The sequence below is a fragment of the Mauremys reevesii genome, linkage group 11 (genome assembly GCF_016161935.1).
Source record: "Mauremys reevesii isolate NIE-2019 linkage group 11, ASM1616193v1, whole genome shotgun sequence".
NCBI classification, from domain to species: domain Eukaryota; kingdom Metazoa; phylum Chordata; order Testudines; family Geoemydidae; genus Mauremys; species Mauremys reevesii.
The window spans coordinates 72,015,082-72,029,575 of record NC_052633.1 but is presented as its reverse complement, the minus strand read 5'-3'; the positions used below and the strand labels follow the sequence as shown (position 1 = coordinate 72,029,575).

The 14,494-nt window shown below is 52.1% G+C and overlaps 1 protein-coding gene across 7 annotated transcripts in view; it reads left to right on the top strand.

Annotated features, from left to right (window-relative positions):
* The window catches only part of BIN1 (bridging integrator 1), a 154,644-nt gene that overhangs the window by 95,553 nt on the left and 44,597 nt on the right, over positions 1 to 14,494 (top strand). For 5 of the 7 annotated variants that reach the window (XM_039495961.1, XM_039495964.1, XM_039495965.1 and 2 more), the window contains exons 7-10: positions 2,064 to 2,156; positions 7,650 to 7,735; positions 10,380 to 10,455; positions 12,398 to 12,480. In XM_039495961.1, the coding sequence (XP_039351895.1) occupies positions 2,064 to 2,156; positions 7,650 to 7,735; positions 10,380 to 10,455; positions 12,398 to 12,480 (338 nt within the window). The remainder of the gene's footprint in view (positions 1 to 2,063; positions 2,157 to 7,649; positions 7,736 to 10,379; positions 10,456 to 12,397; positions 12,481 to 14,494) is intronic. The other 2 variants (XM_039495963.1, XM_039495966.1) reach the window with 1 other exon arrangement.

The window sequence follows — 14,494 nt, the reverse complement described above, 5'->3', positions numbered from 1 at the left end:
GTGTCAGCTAGGAACTGGGAGGCAGGAGATCTGGGATCTATTTCCTTCCCTGATCCTGGATACCTGTATGCCTCAGTTTCCCCATCTGTAAAATGGTGATGAGAATAAGTGGTTGGCTGCTGTGCCCTGAATTCAGTAAGTCCGCAGAGCGCTCTGGGATGCTCAAATCAAAAGTGCGATAGCAGTGTTTGCTGGGAGGGACTACCTGGCACTTTCAGCGTGGACACAACCGTGACCTGTTCAGAGCCTCTGATCTGTTAATTCCTGCTGTATAAATCATCCCCTGAACAGCTTTGCTCTTTCATACTGGAAGGTGCCATGGCCAAAGCAAAATTGGCAATTCAGTTGTCAGAACACCCTTCAGTCTCTCTGAAATCACGCCCTCCCGGATCACTTGGGCCTTATCGTGACTAGGAATTAACATGTGAAACTGCAAAGAAGAAAGACGAAACCAAAATCGCCAAGGTAAAGCACAGGGCGGGCCCTGCTTTCATTTATTATTATTATTTTTAATAACTGCTCATTTAGGAACTTTTAACATGCTGACTCATCGTTCCCAGGTGCTTTCTGTTTAGAGAACTGTCATGCGATGATCCAGCCAGAATGTTTTCTCTTTGGCAGGGTCCCACCCATGCATTTATTTTTACTCCCAAAATAAACTTCAGGAGAAGGCTCTGAAGGCCTTAGTGCACGGACGCTGATCTTCTGTGCAATGTCCCTGACACAGATTTCAGGGGTATGTGGTTAAGTTTTGGTGAGCACAGAAGCCTGAGTGAGAGAGGAAGAATGGCCTTATGGTGTCAGCTAGGAACTGGGAGGAAGGAGATCTGGGATCTATTTCCTTCCCTGATCCTGGATACCTGTATGCCTCAGTTTCCCCATCTGTAAAATGGTGATGAGAATAAGTGGTTGGCTGCTGTGCCAGATGGATCAGTTAACAGAACTTTCCATTGGCTTTTCTCTTTAAAGAGAAACTGAAGCACGATAGCAGTGTTTGCTGGGAGGGACTACCTGGCACTTTCAGCGTGGACACAACCGTGACCTGTTCAGAGCCTCTGATCTGTTAATTCCTGCTGTATAAATCATCCCCTGAACAGCTTTGCTCTTTCATACTGGAAGGTGCCACTGGCTCTGGTATTTTCAAGTCTGGGAAGCTAGACTCTGCTAGCTTTGCTTCACTCACTGCTCTTGCCCAAACTGCTCATGTGCTGACGCTCTGTGACAGGTGACCAGTTATTGACGGATGAATAGATAAGGTCGATGAGCAATGTGGACCAAAGGACAGAGCCCAGCCCAGAGCAATTGGACAAAGCAATTAGAAGTCAACAGGAGCTGTTCCAGTCACTGCAATGGGCTTGGTCTGGCCCTTCAGCCCTCTCTGCCTCAGTTACCCTGCCTGGTAAATAGGAATAATGCTACTTACCTGCCTTTTGTAAAGTGCTTTGAGATTCTATGGAAAAGCACTGGAGAAACGCAAAGTCTCGTTATTACAGTATAGAGCAAATATTGGGAGCTAACTGACGTTTTTTCATGATATTCGAATAACACCAACAGCATCATGAATTCTTTTGGACTCATCCTTCCTCTCCTGTCTCCCTTCTTATAACACATGTACACACCCTTTAGGAATCCTGCTACTTACTGCTGAGTTAACACTCTATTTTAATGGAGTGCTGTGGACTTTAAATAATTGCACGTGGACGAGAGTGACGTTGAATTAATCCCGACCTCCTGGAAGGCACTTGGCGGAAACTCAACACGTGGCATTTGTGTGCTAAGTCACTAACCATTCTTGCCTGTTGCTCTTTGCAGCTGGGCTGCTGGTAAACAGTCTGCCAGCCCTGGTGCCCTCCGTCTCCCGATCGGAGCATTAATTACCGCTATACTTGGCATGCTTTGAAGGATTCGTAACTAATTGTCCCCTGGATGCTGTGTCTCTTGCCTTGGTGGTATTGGGTTGGCCCAGCCTGTAATGCTCTCTCTTGTGATTTTGTTTTCTAAACAGATGTCTGTCTCTCTCTTGTTTTTGTTTTCTCTTTCCTTTGAAAACGCTCCCCCCGCAGCCTGTCTCGCTGCTTGAGAAAGCTGCGCCTCAGTGGTGCCAAGGAAAACTGCAAGCTCATCTCGTTGCTCAAACTAATCTGCTCCGAAATCAGGTGATTGCCGACCTACCTGGCTCTAACCCCCGCATGTGCTATTTTGGGCTCTAGTCCTGTAACGTGCGTTTAATTTCCAGGCAGTGTTCACTCTAGGCCCTCCGTCAAGTGTGTCCTCCTTATGCAGGCGACAGATTTCTTCCTGGTCTAACACCAGTGACCTTAAGTGAAGTTGCATCTGGTGTAGGGTTGATCTGTTGATTTCTCCCCCTCCCCCAGTAAAACTGTATTATGCTTTGCTCAGAGATGGATTAAGATTTATTGGGCACAAAGAATATTTGGGCTCCCCCACACTTCCCTTTCAATGGGGCCCCAACCCCTGCTCCTCAATGCTCCAGCAGGGGCCCCCAAATTCGCCAGGCTCCCATAGGCCCATGCGTTAATCTGCCACTGGCCTTGCCCCATAAAGTGAGCACCAGGGGAGGGGGCGTAGAATGGGACTGGGACAAAAGATCCCATGCAGTTCTACTAGTATCTTTTTTTTTCCCTAAATGAGAAGCAGATTTTTATGGTTTAAAAATAGAAACCGTAAGAAGCTGCCTCATGAATTTCTGCCATTCAGTAAAGCTGGAAGCAAAATATCACAGCAAAAACCAGAAGTGGTTTATACGTTTGTACAAATTAGTTGCAAAACTTTCCCAGGGTGAGATCCAAAAATGCAGATTTGAAATGATTCATTTATAGAACAAGTGCTGAGAAAATCTCCCAAGGCCTCATAGGTCCGGTCTGATTTGGGTTAGAAATGGATGCAAGATGTGCGACCCGCGCTAGACTTTGAACACCGTCAAGCTGCAGGCCTTGGGGCTGCCTGAAAGCAGGGTTTGTCCAGGTACTATTTAGATTTGAGAACCTACAGGGAAGGAGCTTAGGAAGTGAAGTCAATGAAACTATAGTTACTGAAATTGGATTCTTTGTTCATCCCCTTGCTTGGGGAGTGGGAAGGTGGAATCTCCCATGGTGAATGTTTTTCAGGGAAATACCCAGACCCAGATCCTCAAAGGTCGGTAGGTGCCTAACTTCCATTTAAAACATTTCCTAAGTACCTTTTGAGCATCTGGGTCTCAGGGACCTACAGTAGGAGCAGACAGACAGGAGGACTGTGCTAGGGAGGAAGAAAAACAAATATTCTGAATGGGAGGAGGACAGTAAGTCATTGTCCTGACTCAGAGAAACCCAAATACCTACTCCTACATTCCAGGTGATCTCATCTGCTTCATTCAAATGCTCTCTCAGATTCCTGGTCAGTGAATGAATCACTGTTTACCCATGACAGGTCACACTTCAAAATGCCTGGGAGCTTTCACAGCCAATTTCTGATTGTACAGATAACGATACTGGCTAATAAAATGCTGGGGTGCCATGTAAACTGAGCATCGGCTCATGGAGAAAATGGCTGATTGCATTGCCCCTAAAGGTGACCTGCAAAGGAGGAAAAATTGTATACTTTTGCTTCTTGATGTCTAAAGGCCTGACAGGATTCTTTAGGCTTGTTTTTCAGCTGAGAAATACCAGGGAAAAAGGGAGAATTTGCTGGAAGTTTCTTTGGAGGCCTACACAGCTGGAGAGGGAAGTTTCTCAGCCCATAACCAAAGGACTCAGCATTAAGCTATCAAATCCCAGAAGGTTAAACAGCCCGAGTAAAAATCTCTTCTCCTGCCAATTGCTCATCTTTCAGTCTCGGGTTATTTCACAGTCTCCCTAATTGTCCGCTGTGTTTTTGTGCGGCGACTAAGACTGGGCAAGCCCTTTGGTTTCTAATATAAAAAGGAGTTGAGAATGAACCTTTCAAATAACTAACCAGCCAGGCCTTTAACAGATAGAAAATAGTGGGAGTTTCTTGTGAACGCTCGGGAGGTTTCCTCTTAGCGGGTGTAAGCGAGTTACACTGTAGCGTTCTGGTGACTATGCCATTTGGAACAAAGAGGAAACCGCTTACAGCAGCAAATTCCTGCTGCTCCTCAGCTCCAATGAAACGCTGACTCCTGTCTGAGCAGCAGTGTCCTTAGTGATCTGTAACTCCAGCAGAACAGTGTTTCTGGTGCTCCGTCCCATCAGCCAGCGAGTAACCAACTAACTGAGCGGTGTGTCCCTCTGTTTCCCCAGAGAGGAAGCATGGCCTATGGGTTAGGCGCTAGCCTGGGACTTGGGAGACCTGGGTTTAGCTTTGACACTGCTTCCTGTGTTGCCTTGGGCAAGTCACTTAGGCCCAGATCCTACATGCCTCAATCAAAACGGGAGCTCAATGAGAGAGGTGCCTAAGTACCTTTAAACATCTGGGCCTTGGACTCTCTACCCGCTGCACATTAAGCCTGGGTATGTGGAACCTGGGCTTGTGCACTTGGTGTTTCCAAGCCTGCGCTTAGGCATCTGTACTGCACTGTAAGCCTGGGTTTACAATTGCTGCACCGGGGTCTTGCAGCTGTGTTAACACATCCACACTGCACTGCAGAGACCTTCGGACTTTGGGTCTGCAGCTTGAGCTGCCTCCCTACTGCAGAATGACCAGGTTTGGACCTGCGTCTCAGCAGGACTTGGTCTCTGACTCACCCCCATATCAGGGTCCTAGGATCCAGGCCTTGGGTCCTTACTGACCCGAGTCAGCCTGAGATGTGTGTGGATGGAAGGGGGGGCTAGGGCTCAAACCTGAGTCAGAGTCTGGCCCACAGTGTGCAGTGTAGATGTTCCCTCTCTTCCCTACCTGTAACATGGGGATAGCGGCTGAAGGGATGACAGTGGGAGTTGAGGACAGCTGCGAGGAGATGCTCAGCACTGCACAGAATCAGGCCAGCTGCATCCAACCAAAATAAATTCTACGTAGAGCTGGATCCCGGTGACCATATACCATTGGCTTGGCCAGAGCATGAGAGAGACTTAATTTAGCTCCATCACTGGGAACATCCAAAGGGATTTGAAATATCCACCACAGAGCCCTAGGCATAGCTCTGAGTTGCACGGACCTCTCTTCCCTTACGTTTCTAGAGTGAACGCTGCCTGCGGGCTTTTAGGGGCTGTGCTTTTGGGCTGTCACAATACTCGCAGATCAGTGTAGGATTTGCTTTCTGGCTCCTTCGGCCTGGAGAACGGATAAACCTGAGGGAGTGACCATGTCATTTCCTTCATTGTGCAATGGGGCTACTGAGAAACAAACAGAATTTAATGGGGATCTTAGTCTCTGGGGATTTTAACTCCTGATTATGGTTCAAGCCTGGTGTGGAAATGAAAGGGGACACGTACTTCACCCTTTTTTCCCTTTTGAGTGAATGGGTCAGAAACATTCGTGCCCTGATAGATGTTAAGGCCAGAAGAGACCCTCGTGATCCCGTCCTCTGCCCTCCTGCATAGCCTAAAGTGGCATCTCTGTTTAAGAGGGGGTTCATTTTTTGCAAGCCCACAGAAAATGGTGGGCTTGTCTGTGCCATGCACCGGGCAGAACTGCTGAACGCCAGTGCGCAAGAAAGATGGATGTGACTCCCGTTGCTCCATGTCTTCCCTGGAGTGGCTCCCTATCTCGGTTAGAGACCCACCATTTCACAGACAGGCCGAGCTGGGCATTCCTTCCAGTACCCAGCGCTCTCTCCTCTGGAAGGAACCCCTTGTCCTCTGACCTTGAGCACTGAGGACGTCACTCCAGGCTTCTGCTGGGGGCTGGCGACTTCTGAAAGTTGGGTGGGGGCTAGACTGACACACACTGAGCTGCCTCCTCTGCTAGTTCCCCCTGGCCAGCGAAGCAGGAGACCAGAAATAGGACTTGGGTCTGCCACATACTAGGCCAGTATGCATCTTTTTCTGACGTCCACCCTCCCCAATCTGGTTTGTGTGCATGCTCATCCTTGAGACAGAGAGCCCAACGCTGCCTAAAGCCAGATTTCCTCTATTAACCCCATTGCAGAGCAGGTCTCCTTCTCCTGGCGATGTCTGTCCCCTTGTCTCTCGGAAGGGGCAGGAAGCCAGCTTCCGGTGCCGAAGTTCCTGTGACAATAGGAAGGCAGAGAGTGGGCCCCTGGGAGGGTGGGGGGCTGGATTTGCACACAGGCTGGAGAGCCCTGTGGCATTGTGACATTCCTGCTATTGTTAATATAAACAGCAGCTTGTGCTGGCCTTCCTGTTAGGCTGTGCTGCGGGGTGGTTACCCCGGGGATTCGCTGTTCTCTCTTCCCCCACACCACCACCACGCGGGCAGGGGCGAGGCAGAAAATGGAAACCTTGAAACTGGAATGTTCGCAGTACAGGGCCTTGAAGGGAGGAAGAAGGATGCTGGGACGGGGAGAGGAGCGGGCGAGTGGGGAGGTGGACGTGCCCGGTGCTGACTCAGAGGGAGTGGGGTGGGGGCTTGGGGAGGTGGGCGTGCCTGGTGCTGACTTGCGGGGAGTGGGGTGGCAGACGTGCCCGTGCTGCCTCGGGAGGGTTGGGGGAGGTGGGCGTGCTCGGTGCTGATTCAGGGCAGGTGTAGGGTGGTGGGTGTGGCAAGTGCTGACATGTGGGTGGAAGGGGGGTAGAGTAGTGGTGGGCAGTGGCAGATTAATGATTTTGCCGCCCCAGGGCCAGCTCTGGGTTTTTTTGCCACCCCAAGCAAAAACCTCTGAGATCGCAAGTGCTGAAGTGCACCAAAAAACAAAACAAAAAACCCCCAAACTCTTAGAGAGCTCAAGTGCCGCCCCTGCAAATTTGCTGCCCTAGGCCTAGGCCTTGTCGGCGTAGGTGATAATACGCTGCTGGTGGTGGGTGCGCCTGGTGCTGACTCGGGGGGAGGGTGGTGGGTGGACCTGGTGCTGACTCGGGGTGGGGGGGGGGGAGTGGGGTGGTGGAGGTGCCCAGTGCTGACTCTGGGCATGTGGGGCGGTGGACGTGCCTGGTGCTGACTTGTGCTGTTTGCAGTAGGAGCAATGAGCGTCTTGTGTCTCTGCGTTATGCCAGAATTCTTGCCCCGGTCCTGGGCTCCTTGGTGCTGGCAATGGGAGATAGGGGGATTCACCCAGAGAGTGGTCCAACGGGCAGAGCGGGCTGCTGGGCTGGGTGCTGGAGTTAAAATCTTGATCAGACCCCAGTGTAGGAGCTTTGCACCTGCGGTGGGTTCCCCCATGACGGAGGATTCCTCGTCAGCTGGTTTAAGCTCTTGCTCTGGCAGTGCAGAGCTCTGTCTTTGATTCTCCCTATGCAGTGGGGGTTCAAAGCTGGGGTGGGGTGCCCAGCCGGCTCGGCACCATTGCTGTCCATGGAGCTAGGCTGAGGTACACCCGCTGGGGTCTGATCTTCCCTCTCGGCAGTCAATTAGGGGAGTGGCACCACCATAAAAGGTGGGTAAACAAGAGGAGAATGAGGCCCTCTGTCCTCAGCAGAGAATTAACCCAGGCAGCGTCCCGAGGGGTTCAGTGCGGCCTGTGTGGCGTGGGGGATCTCCCTCGCCTGGTCTTTCCAGCTGGCCAGGGAAGCAGCGAATGCCTTGCGCTGCAGGGAGCTGGTTGGGTGCTGACTTGTCCTGTCTCTGTTGTGAAGGCTGAAGAAGAGCTGGTGAAAGCTCAGAAGGTGTTTGAGGAGATGAACCTCGATCTGCAGGAGGAGCTGCCTTCGCTATGGAATAGGTGAGTGCCCAAGGGCGGCCGCTGGGGGCCAGTCACCCCTTAGGGAGGTCGTTACTGTGATGGGCTCCCCATTGGTGTGAAGGGGGGGCCTGGGTTAAGGGTGACCCTCTGCCCTGGATTTCTGGGTGCGTCCCAGCTCTTGGGGCCTCTCCTAGCGTTCACAGAAGCCACCCCTTATCCTGTTTCCAAGACCCTGCCGTCCTTGGATCTTCCGGGAACGCAGTAGCCACCCAGTGTGTGTTGCTTTTGGGGGCTGTCCATAAATTACATAGTGCATTAGGGCGTGTGTGTGTGGGGGGTGTGTGTGTGTTAATTTTGCATGTTTGTTTCAGTGGTACAAAATGGTACAATGGGTGGTAGGGGTCATGAAAATCTGCCTAGGGAGAGCTGAACTACACTGGTGATGTAGTGGGACGGGAGTGGGGAAGGGGATTTAGGTGCTTTTCCACACCACAAAGAAAAACCTGTGGCAGTGAGTCTTGGAGTCTGGGTTAATTGACTTGAGCCTGTGGGGCTCGGGCTAGGGGGCTACAACCAGCAGTGTAGACATTCCCACTCAGGCTGGCACCTGGGCTGTGAGACCTTCCCCCTTCGCTGGACTTCACAGCCTGGGCTGCAGCGCAACCAGGAGCATCTACGCTGCTGTTTTTAGTCCCGCAGCCTGAGGCAATTGACCCCAGCTCTGCAGGATTTTCTTTGCAGGGCGCCTTTCGGCACTGAGTTCCCAGGTGTGGCTCTGGCTGGCATGTCCTTTCCCTGGCATGGGGGTCCCAGACCCTCCAGCCCTGCTGCACAGCAGGGACCCAGCTGTCCACCTGATGGTGCTTGGCTCCTGAGTGCAGGCTGGGCACAGGAAAACAGGCAGGCAATGAAAGGAGACCAGTGGATCATAGGTTTGCTGTACAGGGATTCCAGCCACAGAGAGGAGGGGAGCTAGGAGACATCCTGGTGGAGGCCAGGGGATGAGTGAGGAAGGAGAGCTGATGTTTGGGGAGGGGAGTGTTAGGGTGGAGTGCAGGCAAAGTCCACTCAGAAGTGTCCCAATTTCTGATTTAAAAATGCAGTCCCCTGGGGCTGGGGCTGATGGGGGCGGAGGCAGGACAGGAGGAGGGGAGAGCAGGCATCGGCGGGATGAAAGCAAAATCCTGAGGGGCCGCTGGACCCCTGGGGATCCTGACTTCTAGCAGGGTACACGCACAGTGTGGCAGCGTGAGTGATGCAGCCGCCGGCTGCGAGCTGTGCAGCGGTTGGGCCGGTGCCTGCTGGGGAGTTCCCTCCCCTGCTGGGTGTAATCCTCTCTTGGCTGCTGATCCCCACCATGCAGGTCGGGACCCCTCTGCCCATCAGATGGAGGCAGCTGGAACTGTGGCTCTGTCTTGGTCTGAGGGTGGGGGGACCGCCTCTGGTTTGGCTTTTTTGAGGGCACAGGCCGCGCTCTCCCTTGCCTGCTATTGTAAAGCACCCAGCAGTTCCGCCCACTTTCCTCTCCTGCTCCAATCCTGTGGCCACACGCTCCCTTCTGCCCCTGCAGTGAGGGCTGCTCCCAACCCCACCCTGGCTGGAGGGGATGCCAGACAGATGCCCGGCAGGAGTGGGTTGAATTCAGGGGGTGCCTCCGCCTCCTCACCCAACCCCAAAGGCTGGTAGGTGTCCCAGCCAGACAGCGCCGGGCTCTCTCCTGAGGAAGCAGAGGCAATGGCCCTAGCTCCTCAGGAGAAACCCATCTCACAGCAAGAGCTGGGCGGCTGCAGCTCCAGAGAGCACATTGTCGTGAGGAGAGCGTGGGGCAGCGCCAGCCCTGGCTTGGTGCTGCCCCGACATCCCTAACCCAACCCCCCTCTGCTCCTGCACAATCCCTCCCCACCCTCAAGGTGCTGGGTTGGCAGCGGGCAGTCAGGCAACAGGCAGAGTCTGTCCCTGCCAGTTTGCACCAGCTGAGGATCTGGCCCCTGCCAGCTTCAGGCATCTGTCAGTTTGGCTATTGGCAGCAGGGCACTTCACCCCGTGACCCCCGAGTAACCAGCTTGTCCCCCTGTAGTCAGTCTCTAGCTTTCTAGCCGTGTAGTTTATTCGCTCCCCTTCTGCAGAGAAGAAAACCCAGCAGGCAAGACAGCACTTTTCTTGGATTGACTCAAATCACTAGATTTGGGAGTCACGTAGTGAATGTATCTGGGACCAGGCCCCTAAAGCCTGCTCGAGTTCGGGGGTTTCCCTGCTCAACCCTTTTGTTTTTCCCCCGGCAGTTACTGTTATCATGGTCTCTTTTCCCAGAAGGGAGGACGGGGGGGTGTTGGTCCATGGCCTGTGCCACTCTGGAGAATGGCGTGGGGTGGGTCCACCATGGAAAGCGCCCTGACAGGCCTGTCTTCTCCCTTTCTGCTAGAACCAACCATCTCCTATAGGCCCCACTGGCCTGGTTTATTCCGTAACTAGTGGCTCCCACATGGCAGCAAAGCAAAACAGTTGCCCCAACCCACAGGGCTGTCCGGGGACTTCCTGACCTACACTGCTGTTAGGACGGAGAGTGAGCGCAGCTTCACTGTGAAGTGTGTGTGTGGGGGGGTATTAGCAAAGGAAACCAAGTCCGCAGATCTTGGAAGAGCCACCTGTATCCACTAACTCTTGCTCTGTTTCCATTTGGCAGTCGTGTTGGTTTCTATGTCAACACATTCCAGAGTATAGCAGGCCTAGAAGAGAACTTCCATAAAGAAATGAGCAAGGTAAGGTTACGGGCCCTTGTATTCATTTGCCGTGCTATTATTGATAGCAGTCACTTGTGCAGTGCAGCAAATGCACCCGGGACTGTACAAGAGGCCAGCACCAAGCTGAGGCCAGGCACTTGTCTTGATGGCTTTACAATCCTAACATCCCTGTTTAAATAGCCATCTGGTCACTGCAGGGAATCTTATTGTTTTCAGCTGGGAATACTGTTGATTGGAGCATATTCCCCTGAGAGCAGTGGATCCCACCAAGAGTGAATGAAGCCAGTCTGATTCAGCACCTTCAAACTTTTGGGTAAAGAGTTTCACTTACTAAAATGGATAAACTGGTAGCAAAGGCGCCATCTGTAGTAAACCTTCAATGCCATAAGGAGTATCTTAAGGAGCAGATGCCTTAGTTGCTCCATGCTTGTTGTGTAGCTGCCTAGCCAGGCCCTGAAGAGGTCTGAGGGGTAGTGAGTGGCGAGGCCAACACACTGACTCTCTCATCCAGAATTTGTATTCATTTAACTTAAAAACCAGATTTGAAATAACTCCCGGAGTCCTCCAGGCTCGTGCGTTACTCACATGATTTATACACTCCCTATACATCCCGCTAATCTTTTATGAGGAGACAGGGAGCCCAAGTGAAAATAGATACTTTTGTTCTCCAACTGTAGTCCGGGCAACAATACAGCAGCTAAGCAACAAGCAACATTATGGTCGTTAGATTCCCAGAAGTAACCACTCACAGTGAGGAAACGACTGGCATCATTTAAACATTAGCTTCAAGGTCTGCTGATACTTCACAGGGACCCTTACAAAAATAATCCAGTGTTCTACAGTCATGCTACAAACCACGGTAGTAACACTATTGTTAAAGGCAATGGTTTTTTCTTTCGTTTTTTTACTTATACTTCAGTATTTTATAAGGGAAAACTTTGGGAAACCCATTTGTGTAGAGCAGTGGTCCCCAGACTGTGGGGTATGCCCCCGCCCCCAGGGGGGCATGGAGGAACATTTGGGGGGTGCGGCAGGGCCTGGCCCAGTCCCCACGGTGGGCAAAGAGGGAGCGCCACCCAATCCCGCTCTGCCCCCAGCTCTGCTCCGGCTCCACCTCCTGGCCCCATGCCCAGCCGTGGCCCCCACCGAGGCCCGGCCGCAGCTCCACTCTCTGCCCTGCCCCTTCCCTCCCTCCCCCCCAGCCTCGGCCAGGGGCTTCATTCATGGCCCCAGCTGCACCCCCCCCCCCAGCCCTGTCTCCACTCCCAGCCTTGGCTCCGGGGGGGACTAGGGTTAAAGGGGGGGGCATGACCCTGAAAAGTTTGGGGACCACTGGTTTAGAGAGAATCCTCTTCCTGTGTCACATGTTTTGCAGTTCTCTTCCCCATTTTTTTGTTGTTTGGGGACATATGCAAGAAATCAGGACCTTTTTGTTCCTTAAGAGTCATCTGCTTCTTATTAGAGCTGTAGGATCGAATTAATCGCTGGCATGGCCGGTGCAATACCATTGACATTGATGGAGTGGGATCTCTTAGCGCCAAGGGTGACTTTGGCCTGTAATTTCGTTTGCGACACAGCCGTTTCGTTGTAGTAACCTCTGGTGTGGACACAGATGAGGTTTGAGGCTTCAGCTGTGCTCATGCAGAGGTCCCTGGTAATATCGGGGAGGGTGGAGAAAGGCAGGAAATAGAAAAGATCTGAGCAGGGTTGTTTGTAAATCAGACACAAAGGCTCCCCAGGGGGTGCTGGTGAGGCGTTAAAGAATGCATGGATTGCTGTAGTGCTTCCGGATTATGTTCCCGTTAAAAGGGGGTGACCAAGGAAGGGCCGGAACCAAGGTGGGCCCAGTTTCACCAGCACCATGCCTTCTCCTGGGGCGTCGTGGTCCTGATGCAGGTCTTTGCCTTGGCTAGCCAGCCCTATTCCCCACCTGCTTCTTAGGGTTCTCTTCTTTTTACAGTTGAACCAAAACCTCAACGATGTCCTGACGAGCCTAGACAAGCAGTACTCGAGCAACGCCTTCCCCATTAAAGCACAGCCAAGGTGAGCCACCGTTGGAGCGATGCGCTTTCCCCTGCAGAGGTCGAAGGGGCAGGTGGGAGCCCACTGTGGAAATGTCTCTCTTACAGGGGAGAGTGAAATGATTTTATCTGCATCCTCTTGATTTCAGTTCTCCTTCCTCACCCTATGTGGCTCTCACCTAGTGGCTCTGAATAGATCATTCCACCCCCAAGATGCAGAACTGACCCACCCAGTGCGTCTCATTGCAGGTCAGGTCGCACAGTGGGACACTTCCACTTCCAGATCACTCTCTGACACACATCTAAGACCAACGGACACAAGAGCCCCATGTCCTATCTCTCCCTGCCCACCGCCCCCTTTCCATTCCAGCTCTGGTCACCAAACCCGAATCTCCAGTTGGCAGACTCTTGTGCGCAATTACCTATTTTGTGTATGAAAATGGCGGTTATGCCTGGGCAAATCTCGTGGGTACAGTTAGAGCCTCATGGGAGTTCGGTCTTTGCATTTAGGGAACATCAGACCCCTAATATGGAGGTCTCTGCAAAGTGCTAGCGTCCACAGGATCTTTTTTTTTTTTCTCAGCAGAATCTGGTCCTTGTTGGTTAACTGCAAATCTGTACGTTCTTGAGCTTTTCCAGTTAAGGGGGCGGGAGGGGCGGGCTCTGGCTGAGGCTGTGTCTGGCTCCCATCCAAATGTGTGAGTGATGAAGCAATGTGGGCCTCTGGCTTCCAGCTGCTGCTCGTCCCACATGCTGGGTGAGCAGTAATGCAACATACATGCCAAATCAGCATATAAGGGGAGTTAGCATGATGTCAGTGATAACTTCAGCCTATATGCCTTTAGGACAGCTGTTGGAAAGGTTAGAGCAGCTGTGGGGACCCCTGTGGACTCCTATTCCTTCCCCTCCCAATTTAACTCTTTGTTGCAAACACAAAACCCAGTACCAGCGGGTTTATAGGATTCACCAACTTTAAAGGTGAAGATGTTATCCTAAGTCGGAGGCCAAATTTTACCTGTGTAGACACAAACTTCTATGAAACTTAAGACCAGTAGAAACTTTTCCATCTTCCCCATCTAGCAAACATTCCCCCTGCAGACTTCACAACCCAAAGACTGCAGCATTGTGCATGGGGAACTGAAAGAGAAACAGACTTTTCTATCCTCTACCAAACGATGTTATGATCTGAATAGGGCACTACCGTGTTAGAACATTTCCTACCCCATGGCAGATAGGTCCTGTGCTATGTAGCAGACCTTCTTTCCTGCCTCCTCCCTTCCAGAAGAGCACCTGCCCGTTGTTCCATAGCAGGCACGAGATCTGTGATGTTGTGAGCACAGAAGTTTGGGGTCTGCTCTTGGCCATAGAGTCCAGTGACCTTGCAAAACCCTGACCCAGCCTCATACCTTGCGGTTGGGTTTCTGGTGTGCAGGGTCTTTCTCAGCTGGGAGCAGGTGAGATCCTTACAGTTCTAAAGACACCAGGGGTGAAATCCTGGCCACCTTCTGGTCAGTGGGAGTTTTGCTATTGACTTCAGTGGAGCTGTTATTCCATCCCAGCAGTACAGGGTGGTTCTTCCCTGGTCCCTTTCCTCATGCAGCCGGCTCCAACCTGCCGGTCCACTGGGATGGGGTCATACGGGGCAGGTCTCCTCTCATGAACGATGGAGATCTGATTCCCTCCAGAAGGCACCCAGTCCTGGTTAATCAAAATGATTGGGATGCTCTCCTGAAGTCTGCTCGGATGGAAGGCACAAAGCACAAGAGAGGGAGGAGGAGGCAGAAGGGCTGCAGCTGATGCTTTGGCCCGGTGGAACGCAGTAACGGCGACTCAACATGCGTTTGTTTATTTTTATGAATACTTGTGACTCCTGGCCAGCTGCGAGGCCTCCCCAACAAAAGCTTCCAAGAAAATCAAATTTTCCATCAGTGCAATTCTGGCCCAGGCAAGTCTCCAGCTTCATCTGTAGGATGTGAGGCAGCCCAGCTCCCTCCACTTGTAGCCCAGAGCACCGTAACTGGCTGGGAGAGCTCATG